The sequence below is a fragment of the Crassostrea angulata genome, chromosome 2, assembly GCF_025612915.1.
Source record: "Crassostrea angulata isolate pt1a10 chromosome 2, ASM2561291v2, whole genome shotgun sequence".
NCBI lineage: Eukaryota > Metazoa > Mollusca > Bivalvia > Ostreida > Ostreidae > Magallana > Magallana angulata.
Window position 1 is genome coordinate 10,389,450 of NC_069112.1, and position 25,343 is coordinate 10,414,792.

Sequence of the window (25,343 nt, forward strand, 5' to 3'; positions counted from 1 at the left end):
TAGATTCAAATCCCTTCAATTGGAGACAGAAATGTTTTAAAGGTGTCTTTTTTCTTTATATGCTGTCAGTTTTAATTCACTATCAGCAAAAGTAAAAAATACATCACAACTATATGACTATTTTGACCCCCCCCCCCCCTCCCCTAGAGTCAGAACCCCTACTTCGGGAGACATGACATTAATAATATTGATAAAGGGCTTCCTGGTCTACAAAATTATGAATTCAGATTTTCTTACAGGTCTGTGGGGGTAAAGAAGATAGTTTTTAATCATTATATGCATTAACACTATACATCTATTTCTGCCCCGCCATAGAAACAAACCCAATTATCCAGGGGTTTACAATTTTTGTAAAAGACTTCCTGTTTAACATGATTGTGAAGTCAGTGATTCCTACAGATGTGTGAGAGTAGAGAAGAAGATTTTTAAACATGGTATGAATTAACAATGACTATACCCCCTTCCGCGACCTGAATCCCTGATCGACCTAAGGGCCATAAATTGCACAATTAATGTAGAATGTTCTTGGACATCATAACCATTCAATAAGTTTTTCCCACCCGAGGGGTTATAAAGAAGATTTTCTAAGATTAAATACATTTTCACTATATGGCTATATTGGCCCCATCATTGGTCCTGAACTGGCTTCACTGGGTCATGAATTTCACAATATTGGTAAAAAAAAAGTCATTGACATCATAACCATGCATTTAGCTTTTAACAAACATATATAGGAATTATTCATTCATTCATAATTAATTTCCCTCCATTGAAGATCATTATGAGTAAATTATAACATAACAAATTATTATTACAAACAAAACATCAGTAAATAAATAATTCAATAAATAAATAAATATAACATGGGCATGTCAGTAAATAAATCATATTGTCGCATACATTGAAATGATAATGCTCTATTGTATAAGGTTACAGTGTTTTTAGGAGCCTGTAATTCAGCATGCGAAAAGATGCTGCTGCTAAGCTTTCTAGCGGTGTATCAGTTCGTCATCCCAAAAGAATAGTGAAGAAGTCGCCCTCGGCAAGGCCACACAGTTCAACCAGCAGTCTTATGTCGTATAGGTTAATGACCCTCTCCCACCATACATCTCGGATGGTTTTGGTTGCTACACATGTGCATGAAGCATGCGCAATCAAGTTTTTGAAGGGCCTTTGGCACAGAAGACAAGTGTATACATTGATGCACTAGCAGATGTTGGAGATCAGTTTGCATACAAATTTACACAGGTCAATCCCGTAATAGTTTCTGGGTAGTTTCCAGATTGATGAAGGATCTATGTCATGGAATATCAGACGAAAAGTGAAGAAGTCAGAATCATTGATATACGTGTTTGACGCTGTGACTTGTATAGATTTGAAACGGCGGTCCTCACAATTTGTTTCCATGTTATTTTTTTCAGGGAATAAACCGTCATGTAGCCACTGTTTTAAGTGGTCTGTGAGTTCGAACTTTTGGATAATGTCGAAAAATTCTGCTATAAATCCTTTTTGCTTCTGTGCCAAGTTATTAATGAACGAATACAGACGTATCGCAAATATTTTCTTTGTGAGGGTGATGGAATGTAAGCGACACAGTCATCCTAAGAATAATCATTTCCTTGTGTCGATTTTCGCTTGTATCGGTAAAACACCTAAGAATGATTCACAAATATCAGATCTACAAAATTGTGGTAGATTTAACGAATGTTTGCAAACAAAGTGTTGAAACACGTTTAGCTTCTGAAGATCAGAGGAAGATATGCAATTCCATAGTTTACAACCATATAGGGCGGACGGTAATACAACCGTCTTGTATACATGCGAGAGTGTCATTGGGTTGAGAAATTGCGATCCTATGTCAGAAAGCGCAAAGTACGATTTGCGTCCCTTGTTGCATGCTTCCGTTATCCTAGCAGAAAGTTTAAATCTGTTGTCAACAATAATACCGAAATGATTGTATTTGTCTGCTGTAGGAATTGAACATTGACCTAAAAACCATTGGAATGTTTCATTACAATGTATAATGTACAATATTTTGGACAAAATACTAACACACATGATTTGGTAGCATTAAATCGAAATGCCATTTGTTTGAATACAAAAAGCAGTGTTTAAAAGTAGTTGAAGGCCTGTTGGAGATAAGCACATACATGAAATATCGTCTGCTAGGGATGGACAACTGCTGGGAACATTTAGTACACCAATATTTTTACTACTGTCCTCTAATTCAATTAGGAGGTCGTTAAAAAAAACAAGATACAAAAAAGTGGGCAGAACAAATCCTTGTCAGACACCTTGATTAACACTAAACCGTTTTGATTGTATCTGGTTTACAATGACAGAACTTGTAGTATGTTGATGACAATTGTTGATAAGTGTACATATTTTACCAGTAACACCAATATTATACTGTTTGAACATAAGCCCTTCTCACCACACTGTATCAAATGCTTTGCTAGAATCTAAAAATCTTACATATACATTGTTTCCCTGTTCTGTGTTGTGCAAAATTGTTTCCTGCAAATTAAAGATGCAATTACGCAGCTTAATGAATTTTGAAGCCCTTGCTGCTGAGTATTGGCAAATAAAGCACCTATTGTTAAAAACTCAGATATACAAGACAGAATAATTTTTTAAAAATGTTTAAATAAACAAGGTAATAAGGCTACATGTCTGTAACTGTCGCACACGTTTTGGGGTTTCGATCCTCCCTTGTACAAAGGCACTATACGTCCTTGTTTCCACTGACGAGGTATTATCCCCCAAGACACGATGGCGTTGTATAAATTAATGAGGCATCGAACAAGTGATTTCCCCCCGTGAACGATATGTTCGTTTGTAATGGAGTCATAGCCAGGTGCCTTGCGGAGCTTTAGACAGCTGATTATTGCATTTAGCTCTTTTGTGGTAATGCAGCCCAGGTATGTCGTGTATATCACTTTTACAAGTTGCAAAAATATGTTTCATCTCGAAATCTATCTTGGACTTGAAATCCGGATTGAACTGTACATCTTCTAAGGGGGTATATATATCTTGGTAATAGTTCGTATGTCTATTTCTGCGTCTTCGTCGATTTCTTTGTAGACATCACGCATGTAGCTCAAGGGCCCTCCGGAAACTTCTCTTGGCTTTTTTTTTATATTCTAGGTATGACGTAAACACCATCCCTCGAGGTCTTCCTTCTCCTATCCATATGTAACGTTTGGCTCGTTCAATTTTAGGAAGCTCCTTTACAAAAGATGTCCAGCCAGGCCGAGTGAAAGGGTTAAAAGACGATGATGTAATACAGTCGTATGCAGAATTTTGGTTAAATTGTCGATATATACTGACATGTCTGTTTCATTGCGTAGTTCTTCACTAAACGCAGCGGAGAGACGATCGTCGATTTTGTTCCTAGACTCCGCAATATTTTCAGCGGTAGCTTTGTGTCATGCTAAAAGTTTTGTCTGGGAAGTCTTAAGTTGGTGGCATTGCAAGGCAAGTAGGTTAAATGTGGCAAATATGGGAAGGAAAGTGAGAATGAGCCCTCTTCGTATGTTTGGTAACGATGCAGCAATGTTAAAACATATTTGTCAAATAAGACGTAGTCCAGTGTTGCTTTTTATAGATGAAAGTGTAGTTCTCACCACAAGTTTTAAAGTCTATGTATGGAGTACAAAGATTTTTTCTAAATGCAAATGACGACAGAACTTCCGTTCATTAGTTCCGGTTGATTCGACTAGACTGCCATTTAGGTCACCGGCTATTATAACTTTTCCATAATTCGAGTGTTGATTGTATAAATTTTCAAATAAATTTAATTCGTACGCATAATTGTCAACATTATTGTCAAAAGGTAAGCATGCACCCAATATGTTCACGTATCAGTTGCATGTCTTTAGCTCAATTTCAATAATGCGGTCTTAGTCGTAGCATGGAATTTCCCGTATTGAGAAAGCGAACTGTTTCCTATACATTATAGCTACACCACCTCTTCCGGCGAAAAGTATGTTTGTATGAGTAGATTACGACAAAACTCAAAAGGTCTGTATGTATTGTATCAAGGTAACCTCTTGTTTGTTTGAGTTTGTGTTCCGAGAGTACAGCAATGTCACGTTTCTCTCTAACAGCGACGAGAGACACAGCGTGGATGAAAAAATACCGCGGAAGTTCAATGAGATAAGAATGACCATAATTTGGGTCAGAAAATAACAAAATAAAATAAAATGTTTTGAACTAAATGACACATTTGGTTTAAAGGTAATGACTGTCTTAATATGCCGGTTCGTCGTCTGTCTGTGTGTACTTTTGGTCACGTAGACAACCCCACTCGTGCTCGCTATACCACTTGCAGCAGTGGACATCGTCAGGCCAGAATCACGGTGCTTCTACAGTTTGTGAGCAGTTTGGCGAGATGTTGATTTTGGCTGTCCGGACTGCGTAGCGCCCTTTTGGTTTGAATAGGGTTAAGTACGAGATTTTAACCCCTTTACTTTTAGCATAAGTTTTGATGCTCTCATAGGTTGATTCATAGTTAATTTCCGACAAATAATAGCGGGCTGCTTTTTTGTATGTTATTCCGAGAAAGACATCTTAAGTTTGTTTAGATACGGTTTTTCGTCAACAGTTGCGCGACACAAAACACCAGCATAATTCACTTATCTTTTGGGTGTAATGCTCTCTGTAGAATAGTCTTTATTTTTTGCGTATTTAAGACCGTCTTTCGTAATAGTATGACTTTTGGAGCGTGGCGAGTTGAATGAAGAGGTGTGGGGTGAATGTGTATTGTGACCGGCTTGTTGAGGACCCGACAGGGTGAATTGTTGGCCACCGGTGCACACGCAGCAACATCTTTATCGGCAAAAGTTTTACCAGAGGTATAAGACGTCTTCGGTTTAGACGGATTGTCCATTGAGACGCGTATAGAACGAATTCCATTGACTATAGCGTCATTTTCACGAGACGTTGTAGATTTTTCTTTAATGAACCGATCGTTGGCAGTTTGTTCAACTACAGCACTGGCGTACGTTTTGTTTGGGCTAAGTGCGTTGACCTTATTTTGAAAGTTTTGAGTAACTTCATTTACACGTTTGAGTACGTCGTTCGTTTTTTAATTGAAAAAATTCAAGCTCCATCATGTCGGTTTCGGATTTTTGGAATTTCTCTTTTGCCATTTTCTGGAAGCAGTCGTATTTAGTGAACCTACAGTTTGCATTAGCTTTGAGACGCTCGTGTTCCGCAGATAGCTGGTCATGTTTCGAGTGAATTGATTTGAGGTCAGCGGTCAGGAACTGAATTGTTTTATCTTTGGATTAAATATTTTCCTCTAGTTCGGATAGTCGCTGTTGTAATAATTGCAGCAATGATGGGAGTTTAACTAACTCAATCTTTAAGGTTTCATGCTTGGATGTATCAGAAGGGACTAGTATTGTTTTGCTTTTGTCAAAAATTACGTTCAATCCCGATTTTTCCACTTAAGTAAATATGTATAAAGTGTAATAGTCTCTTGCATATCTTTCAGTACTGTTGTTGCTTTTTGAAGTTCTTCTACTTATAAGTCTGCCAGGAGGGCAGTCGGGAAGGGGTTTTTGCCCGATAGTAACGAACGCTTCTATACCACATGACTTTGTTCTCATCATCGTCAAAAAGTTCAAGTAATTTATTAACATAAATTTCTTTTGGTAAATTATGAAGTTGGGAATCAATAAAAATGATATATTCAACGTTCGATAAGCTTTCGTTCTCGATAATAGGCAATTGCGAGTTTGGCAAATCGTAGACATTGTTATCGTAAGAAGTACTCACGCCCTAAGATGTAAACAAATGCAATAATGTGCAATTCTGCAGTTCTCCTAAAATGTTTAACGCACGACGAAAGATGAACAACGGACCATGCACGACGAGGGACGAAGACCAATTGCAAGAGGTCTCCTGAGTGACTCAGGTGACATAAATTGGTGTGTCAGGAATGCATATAACAAAGAGAGCAGGGACATGTTTGCCAAGTTTTCATTGTTTCATGTGTAAACGTGTAATGTGTACGGTTTAGTAATGTTGTGTACTTTTGAGTTACGTAATCTTGTTATGTTTAATAGTTTGATTTCCCACATTGTTACCTGCAGTGTACTACGGTGTACCTCCCGGCAAAGTTATCAGTGGATCTGATCACGTGACGGTGAAACACAACTAGGCTGAGGGGATCAGCCACTCCGTGATCTGACCACGTGGTGTAGTGGAACATTGTCACCTGACGGTCTGTTTTCGTCTACAAAATCATTAATCATCATAAAAAATTAAAATGTACAAAATTGTAAACCCTCATTATTATGATACCGTACGCAGTACTGTTAAGGTTCACGTTGTTGTCGCGCCGACCAAAAAGTACGGGAAATGTTAACCATGACATCATACAAAACAACAAGTCGTCAAAAATGCTTATAAATAAAGCAATTTCCGATTGTTATGGGTACCAACACATTAAACTACGAAATATATAAACAACCGACTGATCGGGGTGCACTTGTCGATGTGACGTCATACTGTAAATTTTGACACATAATTCATGTAGAGAGAGGCGGATCAATCATTTTTAGTCCTAGCTGTCGGCAGGCAAATCGCAAATGATACTGTAAATAGCACAACTTCAATAGTAAACAAAAAAAAGAACAGCGTCAAAGTAAAAGCTTCCGCTATACCAAATAGTTACACAAAGAGCCACGTTTTGTCAAACATGTTGGTTTTTTTGTTTGTTTTTTTATTTCAAGAGAATTGTCTATTTTTTTAGTTTTCTTATTAATTACGTGTTTTAAAAACAAGACTATGCATTTTTGACACATACAATAGTCATGAATTTCCATAAACTACTTTGCTGCGCATTGAAGAAATGGGGAATGAATTTAAAAAGCTTGTTGCAAAATTCAAGGCAGCAACTGTTGATTTTTTTTCTACTAGAGAGACATATTTTTGTTTACAGTCGCTTACAAAATGTGGTCGCTCTTTGACACTTTGCCGACATTTAAAGGATGAGAGAGAGAGAGAGAGGGAGAGAGAGAGAGAGAGAGAGAGAGAGAGAGAGAAAGAGATTGAGATTTTTTTAGTCTTTACTGCACAATATGGATAAAGGCGCAATGATTTTAACATGGAAAATGCATTTTATGAATGAAAAAAGCATAATCTTAACACAATCATTATACCATTAGATCCTATCTATTATGCTTGTTTTGATTCGGCATGTGATTATTTTTTAGAGCGTGTATTTTTTTCTTTTCTAGAGTGTTTATTGTACAAGAACGATGTGTTTGACATGTGAAAGCCTATCTTAATCCGCTTTTTACAAGGGTTTAAACTAAACAGTTCATTACGATCTCTTGTATATAATTAAGTGAATGTTTAATTTAAAAAAAAAGTGCTGCTGCTTCGAAGAAATCTATAGAATTAATTAAACTTAAAATATTAAGCGAAGGGCATATCGATTCCAGCCGGATCTCATTTCTTTGATATTTATTCAGATAAAAGATGAACTCTATACATAGCAGCAGCACTTTTCTGAATTACCAGAAAAGTAGAATTTAATTATTATTTAAATTTTTAATTCAAATAAGAGTATGCCCTTGTAATATTGAAATTTGTTTATGACCTCCATTCGGGAGAAATATCAACACATGTCACGTGCCTATCAATTCAGGGGACCACACAAAGTGTCATACAATGTAGCATTTACTATACTTTTTCATTTACCATCATATTTATATCATTATAAAATAACTTTTCATAAATATTTTGTAGTAATAGTTGCATTGTTTAATGACGTTTAAATCCGCTGATATTTTCAAAGTAAGCCTTAAAAGTGCTGCGTTTTTTCAACAGCATTCTATTATTCGATTGTTGCAACATAAAGGTGCTATAAATTCTGTTTTAAACATTGCTATACTAAATATGAAAAAATTCACCAACCTTACTAAAATTAGATATTCATGACTAAATATAGAGATTGACATGTGCGATATTGTATTCGAATAGCAAAACCAGAATCTGTATATTAAAATTGAAATGCATATAGTTCACTGATAAAATGTGTGCTTCATAGACAGTTCTTTCTTTGGGCTTTTAAAACATGAATGCAATTTCAATATTTGACTAAACGTTATAATTGTGATAACATTACAATATTGATCAATGTTTCTTCAGCAACCAGCGACAAACGATCTTCATAATAAAATGCTTCTTAAATTTATTGTTTTAAAATTAACAAAACAAAACTTAGATGTAAGGCATTACCAATGAGCCACTAAACCTTCGATACTTTACTGATAAACAAGGTTACAATATGGCGTTTTTGAAATGTTTTAATGTGTGGGAATCTAGGCGAGCATGACAAGAGTATCATGAATTCCAATAGTGAAATTTACAATTAAAATCTAAAGTGGATAACTTGTTTATCAGTTCTTTGACGTCTTTTTGTTATTCGAGTGTACAAAATATGAGTGAATACGAGTAAATATATACATGTTATAGGTCTCCTAACATTATCCAAAGCTAGTGCGATACTCCGAGAAATCGATGAACTCATGGAATCGTAATTAAGAGAAACAGTACATGTATCCAATATGTGTTAACCTTTTCGTTTTTAAATGCAACATATGTTGTTTAAATATGAATTTGGAATGGTTTCATTAAGAGTCGTTTTAACATTTGTTTTTTCATTTGTTACTTTCCTGCTGGACGTAAGAAATTTATTTCGGAAGTTAATGTTAAATTCAATGATATTGACACATTTAAATAAGTATAAGAAAAAGAAACACTGTACTTCTATGGTATTATAAGTTTAAAGCTGCTCGGTCGGATTTACATAACAATTTGTGTAGCCTTTTTTACGATAGTTACGCTTTATATGTGTATAAAAATAGACGTTGCAGTACCCGTTTTGGTAAATTAAGCCATATTTCAATGAATAAAAACGTTGTACATTTTTCAACAAAACAATCGACATGGAAAGGTTATTTTTTTTTAGCCTCATAATAAAATTCACCCCTGACGTTAAGGCGAAAATGATGGTATATTACAAGATTACATGTTTTACACGCTGTTTAAACAATTTACGTAGTATTTTGCACTGCAAAATCAAAGAATTTGTATTTTGAATATTGCAAAGAAGAAGATTAATTTGTGTTGTTTAAATATGTCCGATATTACATATACTCAATATGATATACTCAATATGACCTTTAAAATTTGGAATAAGTGTTTGGCGTAGAAAGATTTCATCTTTAGTAGAAATAAATCCACAGTGAATATTTTTTTGTTATTATATATATATATATATATATATATATATATATATATATATATATATATATATATATATATATATATATATATATATATATATATATAAGATGTCATACTATGAATGACGCGGGGGTGTTAAGGAAGCATATGGAATCTGAGTTACATGTAATTCCGTGAAATCACAAATCTTAGTTATTATGTAAATATTCAAATCTAAGCAACGAAACGTTGATCAAAAACAAATGAAAAATACTGAAGACAATTTTTTTCCAGAAATTAGTTTGTATTACGTAGATTTACACATTGATGACGTCATGACTAAAAGTTGAATGTCGTGTGAATTTGATCGGAAAGCATTGTAAACATATTCAAAATATAACTAATCTAAGAACTCTCATAAAGTATTGTGGTGCGATTTATTGAGAATTGAACATAAGAATACTGGGGGAGATGTTAGTGTTATCAATCATTCGCTAAAAGGTATGTAAATTTGCTTTTATTTCTCGGCCAGGCTTTCCTCTGTCGTTGTTTACGATATAAAAATCCGACTAGAACAACACTACCCCGTATATATTGAACTTGAAATTTTATACGTATCGTTAGTTTGATCAATGCTTAAATTGAAAAGTGCTGCTAGAATCCCATGTTGTGTGTTGTTTTGATGCAATTTGCCGTTTTCCTTGCAAACTATATAAAAGTTGGGAAGGTTTTACGAGAACCGGATAAATAACTTTTTAATAAGGAAAAACATAGGATTCTAGCAGCGGTTTTGATTAAACTGGGATGTTTTGCTTTCACTTGGTATGTTTATTTTATTTTGGAAACCGCGGGGTAGTGTTGTTCTATCTCATTTTATGTTAAGGAATATACGTAAGCTATTTATAGTTGTCACGTGATAATGCACCAATGTGGCAGTGATGTACTACCCGATTTTATTGCACTGACATCTATTTTAAAGGATAATACTAAGTTTTTGATCTTATTCAAAAAAATTATTCAATTTTACGATTTTGAATATAACAGTCAAAATAAGACGCTAAATTGCCCATATGCTTCCTTAACACCCCCGCGGAATTAACAGAAAAAACAGATTGCCCATACAAAAAACAGACAGAGATCACAGTGTTCTGTACAAATGTAACCATATCAAAAAGAGGCCCAGGGGCTACATCGCCTACTAAGCAACAACAGTTGTTCAAATAAGCATTGCAGTATCGAATTCAAAATGTGTTTAAAAATAATTGCAGTACATCTTGCACAATAAGTTGAAAAAATCTTTCAAAATTGATCAATAAATTTTTATGGTAAATACCATGTCCATAAGATGTGATTAAAGATACCCCTCTTTGTGGTCCTATTTTTTTTTCAGGGAGTCATTGTTTGATCAAACTGTTTTCTGCAGTATGGGTTTAACACATGTTTTAGCTTTCGTTTAGCTGAATGCTTTTTAGAAGATTTTAAAAGATTTTTCTCCATATCATCCTTTGTATAAATTTTGCACATTCTGGCCCCTCCCTACTCGTAGGATTATAGTTTGAAGAAACCTGAATCTAAAGATACATCCACACAGGTTTGAGGTTTTCTGGCCGTTTGAATTTTTAGAGAATGATTTTTAAAGATTTCTTTGTATATTACTATGCAAAATTTCATCTCACATTTTGGGGCCTTGGTTTGAAGAAAATGTATGTACACTACATGTACTTTGGGATGCTTCCACACACGTTTCAGCTTTTCTGGCCGAATGCTTTTTGAGAAAAAATATTTCTTTACGATTTTTCATTTTATCTTTCTATGTAAAAAATCATCCCCAACTGTGGCCCTATCTAACCCCGAAGGACCATGGATTGAACAAACTTGGTTTTGACTACATGAGTATGCTTTTAAAGATTTTGAGCCTTTCAAACAGAATTGGTTTGAGAAAAAGTTTTTTTTTTTTTTAGATTTTATCTTTATATTCCTTTGGAAACAACCCCCTCAGTTGTGGTCCTGTCCTATTTCCGGGAATAAGAATTGAACAAATCGAAACCAGCTAAAAATGCTTCCACACAAATTTGAGCTTTTCTGGATTTTTAAAGAAATATCTGCATTTTCTTTGTAAAACGCTCCCTTGGGGCCCTAACAAACCTTTGGGACTTTGATTTAAATAAACTTGATGATGCTTTGCAACAAATTTGAGCAAACAGATTTTCAAATATTCTGAATTAATTCCTCTTTAAAGGTTTCTAGCCCTTCATTTGAAAAAAACCCAACTTGAATCCTCCTTACACACTGATGTTTTATGCAAGTTAGGTTGATTTTAGTCCAGTGATTTTCAAAAAGAGGATGAAAATGTGAAAAGTTTCTAGAAGCAAAATACTCGACAAATCTGCTGAATGTAAATTAAACGAAACGAAATAGAACATTTGTATTACAAAGCCAAAGTATAACCGAAAAATGAATCAATTTACCGTTTTGTTGTGAATTTTGAATCGTCTAATGGTATACTCAGCATATGCTCTCTCCTCCAGATGCCTTATGATCAGCGTTCCTCCTTGTAGTTTATCGTTTACATTTGGCCAGTATTGGGCACACTTATTCTGTGAACAAGATACGTTATGATAAACACGTTAAGACGTGAAGGAAAACGAGAATGAACATATATTGTAACTAAGAATGTGTTTAAGGTGGTATGTGACACTTGTCCATATTAATGTTGATAAAAGTATACAATAAACAAAATACTTTTACCTGGCTAGAATTTTCAAACTTCACAATATCAGACCAAAAATAATGTTTCAATTTTTGGGGAAAGGTAAAAAAGATAAATGTCCTGTTGGATTCTAACTCATGACTTACAGATTCGTAAATATCTTTACCCATTGCACTACGCTGTTAGGTAACATAATTGGGAGAGCAAATATTAATAAGATTATACTTGTTTTAACTGTTTATTTATATTGGTTTTTATCGGGAATACGTCGCAATATGGAAGTGTCCATTGCCACCTTAAAAAAACAATAACAAAAATCAGGTCATTTAATATCTTGAATTATCGATGTATATTAAGCAACAGACTGTTTGTGGATATTATTGTTTGTTTAACAGAATAAATTTGAATTGGAAAATGATTTCTTAAAAAACATTTCTGTTTAAAAAAATTGACATATGAATTGATAAACCATGGGCATACTCTGTCCTTAAGCTATATAAAGATACACCTGTATGTGCAAATGTTAGGAAATTATTATGTTATTCAGTACCTAAAGCCTCTATCATGTTATACTTTTAGAAATACAAATGTGTTTTATATATTGTAACCTTTGTTCCTTCTTTTAGATTGGTCAGACAAACAATATTACAGACTCCTTCTTGCCATAACATTTTCCAAAAATCAGCTATTGTCTTCGGTTTGGGACCTGGCCAAATTAAAAAAAAGAATCTAGTGTTACACAACATTAAATTAAAATTTAAGTAAAAATGTTCATAATATGCTTAAAATTGTATAAGCACTACAATTTGCTTTGAATACAAAAGACTCTATGGTTTAAAAATAATATATATGACAAAAAAATGTAAATACAAACATAAGCGTAATTTGTTAACTTTGATGTTTTAACACATGTCAAACCTATGTTCTTCATCTGTTTTAAAAAAGATATAAGCTCATCAAATGGTTCTCGTTTCATAAAAGACATTTTCTTTTTTAAAAAGATATATTACCTTGAGTAGCAATGTAAATGCGTTTCCCTTCTGCATCCTTTAAATTAACAGAAAAATATTAAATAAATATAGTAGTCAGTCATAATTTTTTTGAATAAACCAGTCCATCGAATACCATGAAAAATGACAATTTATAATTATCGATTTGTTAATCGCTTAAACTAAACTAAACAATTTTTTATTCAAGCTCCTTATCAATACGTACTTCAATGTAATTTGCATTAATATAATCTCCTTCACCTGCTGTAAACGTCTCTAAAACAATTCTTGAATGATCGTCTAAAAAAAATAGATTTTGTGTACTGTTTTGTATTGCATGCAGACGTATTGGGAAAATGGTATAATACATACATGGATATATGGTCGTGTATCTATTCTTAACCTTGTTGTCCTGTTTTTTTGCCTCCAAACTTTCATGAAGCTCACCCCTAGGTATATCCTATAAATGGTATGATGTTGATTGTAAAATGACCTTTCATAAATCACTATATTATAATTCGATGCGAAGTAGACTTTTGATCAGTTATATAATATGAACAATTTTTACTTGATATTCACACTTGAAACCAGCGTTCTCATTAACTGTCATATTTGTTATATGTGCTTTGATATTCCTGACGGAAATATACTTATTCGTTGGAGGTCCCCTCTTTGTTTTCTCAGGCAAAATAAATGTTGTCTCTGAAAAGTTCTCAGTCTGTTCTTTATTGTGTTTGTTCTCTGAATTTACAAACAAGCTGTTGTTCAGACAATTAATATATATATATATATATATATATATATATATATATATATATATATATATATATATATATATATATATAATGTCCCAATACAACAAAAAATAAATCGGCACAGTTTTAAATAATTCAAAAATAATAAATATCCAGAATAAAATCACAAATTGATTCTATTAACCGCAAACGTATTTGCCATTCCTGGCTCTTCAGGCAGTTATGTACAATTATTTCTAAATTATATATATATGAATCAAACATTTAGAATACTCAAAGGTTACATTTAGCTATTTAATTTAGGTTTAAAAGTTCTTATAAAATGTTTTTCTTTATCACGCCTTTCAACAGTATTAGAATTGTACATTTTATAGAACGGAAAAACAGTAAATGATTTTGGGTGGTAACAAGTGGTGGTAACCAGTGGTAATATCTTCGATTTTTTATTGTTGTTTTGAACGGGATTGATGAGCTTCTTTCTGTCTAATTTCATGGTTTTTTCAATAGCATCGTCAAAACTTTTATCCCAGAAATACTAACATCGCCCCGATTATTCACCATCTAAACGACGTCTTGAAGACTGATAAAACAATGGCTAAGATATTTGAAAAACAAAAATTTATAAACAGCAAAAGACAGCCGAAGAATCTTCGACGCATCCTTACTCAATCCAATTTCAAAAAAAAATCGGAGTTTGAAGTCACTAAATGCCAGGATTCGCGATTTGGCACTTGTCCCTATATTAAACAAGGACATCATTTCAATTTTGGTGGGAAACAGTTTATCGTTAACAACAACATGTCGTAACAAACCAGAAATCTATTATATGTTATCACGTGCTCAGGTTGCAGGGAACTATATATTGGAGAAACGGGAAGTACCTTACGGGAAAGAATCCGAATTCACAAACAGGACATCAACCAACCGGAATACCGCAAACTAAAAGTTAGTGAACACCTTGACCTGTGCGGAAAAAAATCATTTACTGTTTTTCCGTTCTATAAAATGTACAATTCTAATACTGTTGAAAGGCGTGATAAAGAAAAACATTTTATAAGAACTTTTAAACCTAAATTGAATAGCTTAATGTAACCTCTGAGTATTCTAAATGTTTGATTCATGTTTTAACCATGTTATATAATCTGTTATTATTAGTATTGTGATATCTAAAAATACGGGAAAATATGGCGTCATTCAGAGACTTGAAGACGCCGTTAAACTATTATGACGTCATAACAAACGTTACCATGTTAGTATTGTAAAACATCTGAAGAAAATAAAAGCGCTTATGTTTTACTCGATCTATGTGTTTTCATTTATTTAAGTTTTATATATATATATATATATATATATATATATATATATATATATATATATATATATATATATATATATATATATATATATATATATATATATATATATATTGAAACACAATAAAATCCACAGTGGTCGGCGAGTTATAGATAAAAATTAAATAAGAAAACACGAAAAACGTTCAATATAGCTTAAGCGCTTTCATTTTAAAATCTTCAGAAGCTATATAATGTATATATTATTAATGTATATATTATTACTAATATATTATATTATATAGCTTCTGAAGATTTTAAAATGAAAGCGCTTAAGCTATATTGAACGTTTTTCGTGTTTTCTTATTTAATTTTTATCTATATATATATATATATATATATGTATATATATATATATATATATATATATATATATATTAGGAAACTTGTTTTATAACTATTTTCTGTTCATAAGATATGATTTAACACAAATAGGATGACGTATACGTAGGAAAAATGATAAACTCATGATGAGAACAGATGACTCATCCAATACCGTAATTCGCACACAATAAGTTGTTTCATATTTTCTTACCTGACATGTATAAATGTTTTTTCACAGAGTCCATAGGAGAACATGGTATTGAATCCAAAGCAGTAGACTCCTTATTTGCTCTCTTTGTTTCTTTTCTTTTATAACTACATTATTAACTATTAAGTTATCGAGGTGCATACATAACCAATGAAAACTATCTTTTTTTTAATTGAAATGTGTTGTCTTGCTCTAAATTTGTTATGAATATAAATTACACAATTTGTCAATGAGTATTTTCGTAAACGCACCGGAGTGCAAAAACTGCAAATACAGCTCCAATGATTAAAATAACACAAGTTCCAAGTGTTCCAATCATTGCTACAGGGAGAGAATCCGATGAAGTAGTTGGTAAACTGTCTACAATGTCAAAGTATTGACTGTTGGTAGTAGAACTTCTATTCATGACATAAAAGACATATCTTTCAATCTTGTATTAAAAATTAAATTTAAAAGTAAAGAGGTACCTTGACTGCATGTTAAACCGTCAATACAGCCATATGAACAATTTCCGGTGAATCTGTCACAAGTCTTATTTACACAGTGATTGCAATGATACCGACAATTTTCGCCATATGATTGAGAACATTCTGAAATTTGACATAATTCTGGTTGCAGTGCTTGTTAATTCGCACGCGCAAGACTAATCAATTGACATGATGCAGCAGTAGTACCCGAACAAGCTTAATCTTAAAAAGAATCGTCAATTGTTGAACTCCTATTTTGTGTATGTGTGTGTATGTGTGTGTGTGGGGGGGGGGGGGAGGGGGAGGTATAGTGACACACATATACTAAACAGTGTTTAGGGCTATTTTTAAAAATAATGTATATCAAGATAAAAACTGTTATTATTTTACTTTGTTTTTATTATTTTTCCTAAAAGGAAAAAAGGGAATTTCAAATAAAAGTTGGGCTATTAATTTAACTTTATCAAATCTAAGATCAATATCTAGTAAATAATTCCAGAGCTGATTTTGTATTGCCAGAACCGCTATGACGTCATGATCAATTTGTTGAATTTTTACTTCATACTTTAGAAATTTGTGTTAAGAAATTAAGTAGAAATTGAAATGTTTTCTTGCCGTTCTAAATTAATTTATGGGAAAATTAATCCCATTTTCTCTTTTTTCGACATTATCTTAAAAAAGAGGTCAAAATTTTGTTTCAAGCCATTTTGAAGATGCTATAGGTTTTTCTAGATACATTTTATCGTTAAGGATAGAGCAAAATAGATAAATAAATAAATAATAACTAAATAGATTTGTTCGTTATTTCCTTCACGGCTCAAGACTGATACTTGAAAACACCATCTTTATTATCTTCGTTAGGCAATATCAAACAGAGCTATTTCTATGAAGCACAACAAATAAAATTTGTATTTTGAATTTCATAAACTTGTAGGTACCTTCTTTTTACTACATCTTTACAATAATTCTATATTAAAACATGTTTTTGTTGTTTTTTAAAAAAGTGGGATTACCCTCATGCGACTTAACATTTAATAATGGACCAGTTATAATCATTTTTGGTTGTAAATAATTAGTCTTATCCTTTAAATTAATCTAATACACATTTAAATATACGGAACTCATTTTTGGCGATTTATACGATAAAGTACATACTGTTCCAAGTTATGTTATTCTAGTATACTATTAAGTATAAACTAAAATTGTTCCTTAAATATTGCGATAACCTAAAGTATAAGGACGGTAAATATGACATGTTTTACATTCATTTTTCTCTTTTTAAAAGATAACAGAGGATTGTAAATCATTTAAAATTGAAAAACATTTCTACTAAAATTGCGTACTTAGACATTTGAAATACAGTCCGTTCACTTTGATTACCTGTGGTACAATCAGTGCCCGTCCATCCTGCTTTACAAGTACAAAATCCGTCGGTGTGACGACACGTCTTACAATTTGGAGAACAAACAAGGGAGCAGTTTTTTCCATACAGTAATTCCTTGCAAGCTACAGTATATATATATATATATATATATAAATAATGTTTTTGATAAAACACGCCTCCTATCTAATATATGACATGAATAATACCAAAAATGTTCATATTAACCTTTACTACACAGCTTTTCAATGTATCCATCCTTACAACCATTAGAACAGACTCCACTGACATGATCACACGGTTCGTTATTTACACAATGTCCGCTACATTTATTTCTGCAACCAATTCCAAAATATCCAGATATGCACTCTGTGTAAGATATGAAAATCCACATATTCAAATAAATGAAAGAAATTGTTGCATGTTTTATTCCCGAAACGTCAGCTATTTCTTAGTTTGTTGCTATGAAAAGGCAAGGAAAACTGTGTCTGTAAAGCAGTTCGTAACCAACTGCAATGTAGGCGATTTTTTGTCTACTATCAGTGACACTTGTAAATGAAAAAAAGGAAAAGGTAATTTAGAAATTTGTAGCGACCTATAAATGAAGATCCAATTGATGAATTTGTATAAGATGAACAACAAATGTACACACCAGATGAAAACAGACAATTCTTTCATTGTCAGTATCATAAAATTTGTTGCATATTTGTAATGCTGAAAATACAACATGTATTAAATTGGATAAATTCTGCTGTTTTGTTGCTTTTGAAAATAGGAAAGGATAAATTAATTTACTTTTCGTAGGTATCTATAAATTTTACTTCAGAAAGAAAATTCACGAAGACGATAATTTTAATGATTATATGTAATTATACAAATATTTGAATTTCAAACCGAATGCACCAATTTAACGTTTCTTAGCCCTTACAAGTAATTGAGGAATTGAATTGAGTAAAAATGCCACTGCATAGCTGAAAACGTAGTGGAAAAAATAGTGATTCATGTCAAATATCTCATACAACTTTGATCTATCAAAAAAAGATGCATCAGCAGTGCAGCACTAGTGCGTAGAGTTTTAAAGAATCTTTAAATATGTAGGAAATATGTAGGGTTTAATTGTGTAGCCAGGCTCCGGGATCATGAAACTGTTTAAAACTAAAGGCAAACTTAACTCAATGAATTTGCACTTAAAGTTTAAGATTGTTCTTTAAGTGAGTTTCCCAAAAAATTCTTAATGTTAAGTCTTGAATATTGTTTTAAATCTTAAGACTGTTGTGATGCAGACTTAAGTATAAAGATTGTTACTAAGTAAGTTCAAAATGGTGGCACTCGTTTGATTTTTAAGAAGACTGGTCTTAAAATTCTTTAAATGCAAAGACTCGTAGCAATTTTTTGTTGTTATATATGTATGCATTTAAATTGGCCTAGTCATGTTTAAATAGAGTTTCTATATATATATATATATATATATATATATATATATATATATATATATATATATATATATGTGTGTGTGTGTGTGTGTGTGTGTGTGTGTGTGTGTGTGTGTTTGTAAGCACCTGAATACCACTACACGAGTATGAATACACACGTTTTATCCCACTACATTTTTTCTTCCCACTACATGCACCCGTGTAGTGGGAAGTAAAATCGTTCGGAAACGTTATTTCTCATCGTACTTGATTCAAAAAATATAAAATTGTACTATGTTTGGGTTTCCGGTGTGTATGTGGATTTTTTGACACTCATCGTGGAGTCCATAAGAGTACTTTACACACTTTCCTCCATTGGATACAAATAGCGCATGCGCAATCGGAACTTCCTACTCGAAGATGGAAATAATTGTTTACAGTAAGTATCATTTTTTCTTCGATATCTAGGGAATTATATCATTCTATTCTAATATATAAAGCTGGTAAACGACTATAACAAGGTCAGGCATTGTCTTTCCTGTTAAGTTTTTCACTGATAAGAGAACACGAGATCTAATTTTGACATCATGCGAATGCCATATTCATAATCAAAGAAGGGATCGTAACTTATTTAGAATTAAAATGTGTCTATTTTATTTCAAGATTTATTTAATTATGGAACAGATTATTACTTATATTTTAAGGGATATATCAGTACCTTCTTAGTGGCCGTAATTCGGCCCCATTCCTAATCAGAAATAGGTGATATTTCCTCAATTTAGCGGTATTTTTCCCAACTGGTTAACACTGAGTCTATATTTAATTCTTTTAAATAAATAATATGTATTAAAAGCAAAATATGTGATCTTTTAACCTCAATCAGCATAGCTTTTATCATAATACCTGTTTAAAAACATTCTGTAAACATTGCCAACTTTTAATCCTAATTTCCTCTATCTTTCTAAAATTCATAATGCTGTGTTCTGTGGAATCGTTATGCTGTTTCCACATACATGTACTTGATTGATATACCTTTTCAATTGTACAATTTCATTAAAAATACGGATGAATTACGTTGCATAATTATATTAATAGAAACAAATTAGGAAATGTTACTTTAAAAAAGTGATTTAGTAGGAAATACTGATTTTTATCATTAAAATGAAAAGTATGAGTTTTCTCATGGGGTTAAATTTCAAAATAAATGATATTTACTTAAGCTAATGGTGATTATTTCTTAATATTAGTACGATCTGAGATAAATTTGGGTACAGATAATGATCCAAAAAGATTTAGAGGGTTTCCTAAGTGATTAAGTGCACAGATTGATTTTAGAACGTTAAAATGAAAAGTACAGGTTTCCTCATTGGGGTCTAAGTTTACTTAAACTATTGATGATTATTTCTTAACATTAGTGTAGTTTAGGATAAATTAGGGTACAAATATTGATTGAAAAAGATTTAGATGGTTTCCTAAGTGAATAAGTATACTGAATTCGTAACGTTTAAATTAAAATTATGGGTTTCTTCATGGGAGTCTAAGTTCAATAAAAAAGGATTTTTACTTCAACTAATGGTGATTATTTCTTAGTATTAGTGTAATTTAAGATAAATTAGGGTACAGATATTGATTTAAAAAATTTAGGGGGGGGGGTTCCTAAATAAATACTATACTGATTTTAGAACGTTAAAATGAAAATTAAGGGTTTCCTTATGGAAGTCTAAGTTCAATAGGAAAGGATTTTTACTTAAACTAATGATGATTAATTCATAGTATTTGTGTAATTTAGGATAAATTAAGGTACAAATATTGATTGAAAAAGATTTAGGGGGTGTCCTAAGTGAATAAGTATACTGAATTCGTAACGTTTAAATTAAAATTATGGGTTTCCTCATGGGAGTCTAAATTTAACAGAAAAGGATTTAACTTACACTAATGGTGATTATTTCTTAGTATTAGTGTAATTTAGGATAAATTAGGGTACAAATATTGATTGAAAAAGATTTAAGGGGTTTCCTTAGTGATTTAGTATACTGATTTAAGAGCGTTAAAATGAAAAATATAAGTTTCCTCATGGGGGTCTAAGTTCAAAAGGAAAGGATTTTTACTTAAACTATTGATGATTATTTCTTAACATTAGTGTAGTTTGGGATAAATTAAGGTACAAATATTGATTGAAAAAGATTTAGATGGTTTCCTAGATGAATAACAATACTGAATTCATAACGTTTAAATTAAAATTATGGGTTTCTTCATGGGAGTCTAAGTTCAATAGGAAAGGATTTTTACTTAAACTAATGGCGATTATTTCTTAGTATTAGTGTAATTTAAGATAAATTAGGATACAAATATTGATTTAAAAAATTTAGGGGGGGTTTCCTAAATAAATACTATACTGATTTTAGAACGTTAAAATGAAAATTAAGGGTTTCCTTATGGAAGTCTAAGTTCAATAGGAAAGAACTTTTACTTAAACTAATGATGATTAATTCATAGTATTAGTGTAATTTAGGATAAATTAGGGTACAAATATTGATTGAAAAAGATTTAAGGGGTGTCCTAAGTGATCAAGTATACTGATTTTATAACATTAAAATGAAAATTATGGGTTTCTTCATGGGAGTCTAAATTTAACAGAAAAGGATTTAACTTACAGTAAAGGTGATTATTTCTTAGTATTAGTGTAATTTAGAATAAATTAAGGTACAAATATTGATTGAAAAAGATTTAATGGGTTTCCTAAGTGATTTAGTATACTGATTTAAGAGCGTTAAAATGAAAAATATAAGTTTCCTCATGGGGGTCTAAGTTCAATAGGATAGGATTTTTACTTAAACTAATGATGATTAATTCATAGTATTTGTGTAATTTAGGATAAATTAGGGTACAAATATTGATTGAAAAAGATTTAGGGGGTGTCCTAAGTGATCAAGTATACTGATTTTATAACGTTGAAATGAAATGTATGGGTTTCCTCATGGGTGTCTAAATTTAACAGAAAAGGTTTTAACTTACACTAATGTTGATTATTTCTTAGTATTAGTGTAATTTAGAATAAATTAAGGTACAAATATTGATTGAAAAAGATTTAAGGGGTTTCCTAAGTGATTTAGTATACTGATTTAAGAGCGTTAAAATGAAAAATATAAGTTTCCTCATGGGGGTCTAAGTTCAATAGGATAGGATTTTTACTTAAACTAATGATGATTAATTCATAGTATTTGTGTAATTTAGGATAAATTAGGGTACAAATATTGATTGAAAAAGATTTAGGGGGTGTCCTAAGTGATCAAGTATACTGATTTTATAACGTTAAAATGAAATGTATGGGTTTCCTCATGGGTGTCTAAATTTAACAGAAAAGGTTTTAACTTACACTAATGTTGATTATTTCTTAGTATTAGTGTAATTTAGGATAAATTAGGGTACAAATATTGATTGAAAAAGATTTAAGGGGTTTCCTGAGTGATTTAGTTTACTAATTTAAGAGCGTTAAAATGAAAAATATAAGTTTCCTCATGGGGGCCTAAGTTCAATAGGAGAGGATTTTTACTTAAACTAATGATGATTATTTCTTAACATTAGTGTAGTTTAGGATAAATCAGGGTACAAATATTGATTGAAAAAGATTTAGACGGTTTCCTAAGTGAATAAGTATACTGAATTCATAACGTTTAAATTAAAATTATGGGTTTCTTCATGGGAGTCTAAGTTCAATAAAAAAGTATTTTTACTTAAACTAATGATGATTAATTCATAGAATTAGTGTAATTTAAGATAAATTAGGGCACAAACATTGATTGAAAAAGATTTAGGGGGTGTCCTAAGTGATCAAGTATACTGATTTTATAACGTTAAAATGAAAATTATGGGTTTCCTCATGGGAGTCTAAATATAACAGAAAAGGATTTAACTTACACTAATGGTGATTATTTCTTGGTATTAGTGTAATTTAGAATAAATTAAGGTACAAATATTGATTGAAAAAGATTTAAGGGGTTTCCTAAGTGATTTAGTATACTGATTTAAGAGCGTTAAAATGAAAAGTATGAGTTTCCTCATGGGGGTCTGAGTTCAATAGGAAAGGATTTTTACTTAAACTAATGATGATTATTTCTTAACATAAGTGTAGTTTAGGATGAATTAGGATACAAATATTGATTGAAAAAGATTTAAGGGGTTTCCTAAGTGAATAACTATACTGAATTCATAACGTTTAAATTAAAATTATGGGTTTCCTCATGGCAGTCTAAGTTTAATAGGAAAGGATTTTTACTTATACTAATGATGAATATTTCTTATCATTAGTGTAATTTAGGATAAATTAGAGTACAAATATTGACTGAAAAAAAATTTAAGGGGTTTCCTAAGTGAAAACATACTGATTTTAGAACGTTAAAATAAAAAGTATATGGTTTTCCTCAATGGGGTCTAAGTTCAATAGGAAAGAACTTTTACTTAAACTAATGGTGATTATTTCTAAGTGTTAATGTAGTTTTGGATAAATTAGGGTACAAATATTGATTGAAAAAGAATTAAGGGTTTCCTTAGTGATTAAGTATACTGATTTTATAGCATTAAAATGAAAAGTATGAGTTTCCTCATGGGAGTCCAAGTTAAACAGGAATGGAATTTGACTTAAACCAATGGTTATTTTTTCTTAGTGTTTATGTAATAAAGTATAAATTAGGGATAAAAAATATTGACTGAAAAATATTTAGGGGGTTTCCGAAGTGAATAAGTATACTGATTTTAGAACATTGAATGAAAATTATGGGTTTCCTCATGGGAGTCTAAATTTAACAAGAAAGGATTTTACCTAAACTAGTGATGATAATTTTTTAGTATTAGTGTAATTAAAGATAAATTAGGGTACAAATATTGATTGAAAAAGATTTAAGGGGTTTCCTATGTGATTAAGTATACTGAGTTTAGAACGTTAAAATGAAAAGTGTGGGTTTCTTCATGGGGGTCTAAGTTCAACAGGAAAGGATTTTTACTTACACTAATGGTTATTTTTTCTTAGTATTAGTGTAATTTAGGATTAATTAGGGTCCAAATATTAATTGAAAATGATTTAAGTGGTTTCCTAAGTGATTTAGTTTACTGATTTTATAACGTTAAAATGAAAAGAATGATTTTCCTCATGGGTGTGTAAGTTCAATAGGAAAGGATTTTTACTTAAACTAATGGTAATTATTGCATAGCATTTGTGTAATTTAGGATAAATAAGGGTACAAATATTGATTTAAATAAATTTAGGGAGTTTCCTTAGTGATCAAGTATACTGAATTTGTAGCGTTAAAATTAAAAGTATAAATTTACTCATGGGGTTCTTTGTTCAACAGGAAAGGATTTTTACTTAAACTAATGGTGAATATTTCTTAGTGTTAATGTAATTTAAGACAAATCAGGGTAAAAGTAAAGATCCAAGAATATTTATGAGGTTTTTAGAGTGAATAAGTAAACTGAATTTTTAACGTTGAAATGAAAAGCATGGGTGTCCTCATGGAGGTCTATTTAGTTCAATAGAAAAGGATTTTTATTTAAACTATAATGGTGATATAGGTTGTTTTTTTTAATAATCAATTACATGTACATAATGTATACTTATTTTTTCAAGTTAAAAGCAAAAGATATTGGTTTCCTCATGGGGGTCCAATACTTTACAAAAGGATTATTTTATATACTCACGGTGATTATTTCGTTGCATTAATGAACTCAACATGTAACCAATATTATTCTTCTTTTTTACATTTTCTTTTAGAGACTCAAAACCAAAAATTTTGTTTGCAAATAGTGACTGATGTGCCTTATGATGTAGATGTCGGATATTGTGCTTTTCCAGGTAATGAACAATTTTTTTCTTACTGTACACAATCACATGCTTAAGGGAAAAAAAGAAAGAGGGATATAGAAGAGAAAGAAGCTTTATTTGTACTTAAGTGTCTATGAGTAATACTTTTACATTTGATCTGAGTGAGCTGAATTAAATTCTTTATATAATTATATATTACTGTATACAATATATATGATTATTAAGAAATTAAGAATGAACAATTAATTGTGAATGATACTATGCATATCTGAAATTTTTCTACATTTTCTTTTAAGAGAAATGGCCCAAAATGGAAAGCATCTGCAGACAATGACTGATATGTTTTTTGATGCAGATGTTTAAAATGATGCTTTTGAAGGTATCAGTATAATTTTTGTTACTTATTGTAAACAACTAACTATTACAAATAATAACAGAAAAAGAGAAATGCTATGTGTGTGTGTGCGTGTGAGAGAGAGAAAGAGAGTGAGAGAGAGAGAGAGAATTAGATTAAAGGGGAGAAATAGTGAGATGACTTAATACAACTAATTTGTATAAATGTAGTAATTTTTCTATTTAGATATTTTACCTGAATGTCACTACATGTGGGTAAATAACTAAATGTGATGTCAATTTGAAAGAGAGAGAGAGAAGTCGATAGACACTAAGTTTGATTTAAAG

The 25,343-nt window shown here is 31.4% G+C and overlaps 1 protein-coding gene and 1 long non-coding RNA gene across 3 annotated transcripts in view; one reads left to right on the forward strand and one right to left on the reverse strand.

Annotated features, from left to right (window-relative positions):
• Window positions 1–25,343, reverse strand: part of LOC128173883 (uncharacterized) — a 142,109-nt gene that overhangs the window by 39,290 nt on the left and 77,476 nt on the right. Inside the window, exons 15-16 of the mRNA XM_052839560.1 lie at window positions 17,661–17,801; window positions 17,432–17,557 (exon numbers count right to left, since the gene is read on the reverse strand). Coding sequence (XP_052695520.1) covers window positions 17,432–17,557; window positions 17,661–17,801 — 267 coding nt within the window. The remainder of the gene's footprint in view (window positions 1–17,431; window positions 17,558–17,660; window positions 17,802–25,343) is intronic.
• Window positions 18,956–25,343, forward strand: part of LOC128173049 (uncharacterized) — a 10,582-nt gene continuing 4,194 nt past the window's right edge. Inside the window, exons 1-3 of one of the 2 annotated variants that reach the window (XR_008242413.1) lie at window positions 18,956–19,283; window positions 24,612–24,692; window positions 24,959–25,041. This is a non-coding gene — a long non-coding RNA (uncharacterized LOC128173049). Of the gene's footprint in view, window positions 19,284–24,611; window positions 24,693–24,759; window positions 25,042–25,343 lie in introns of those variants that run through there. The other variant, XR_008242412.1, reaches the window with a different exon arrangement.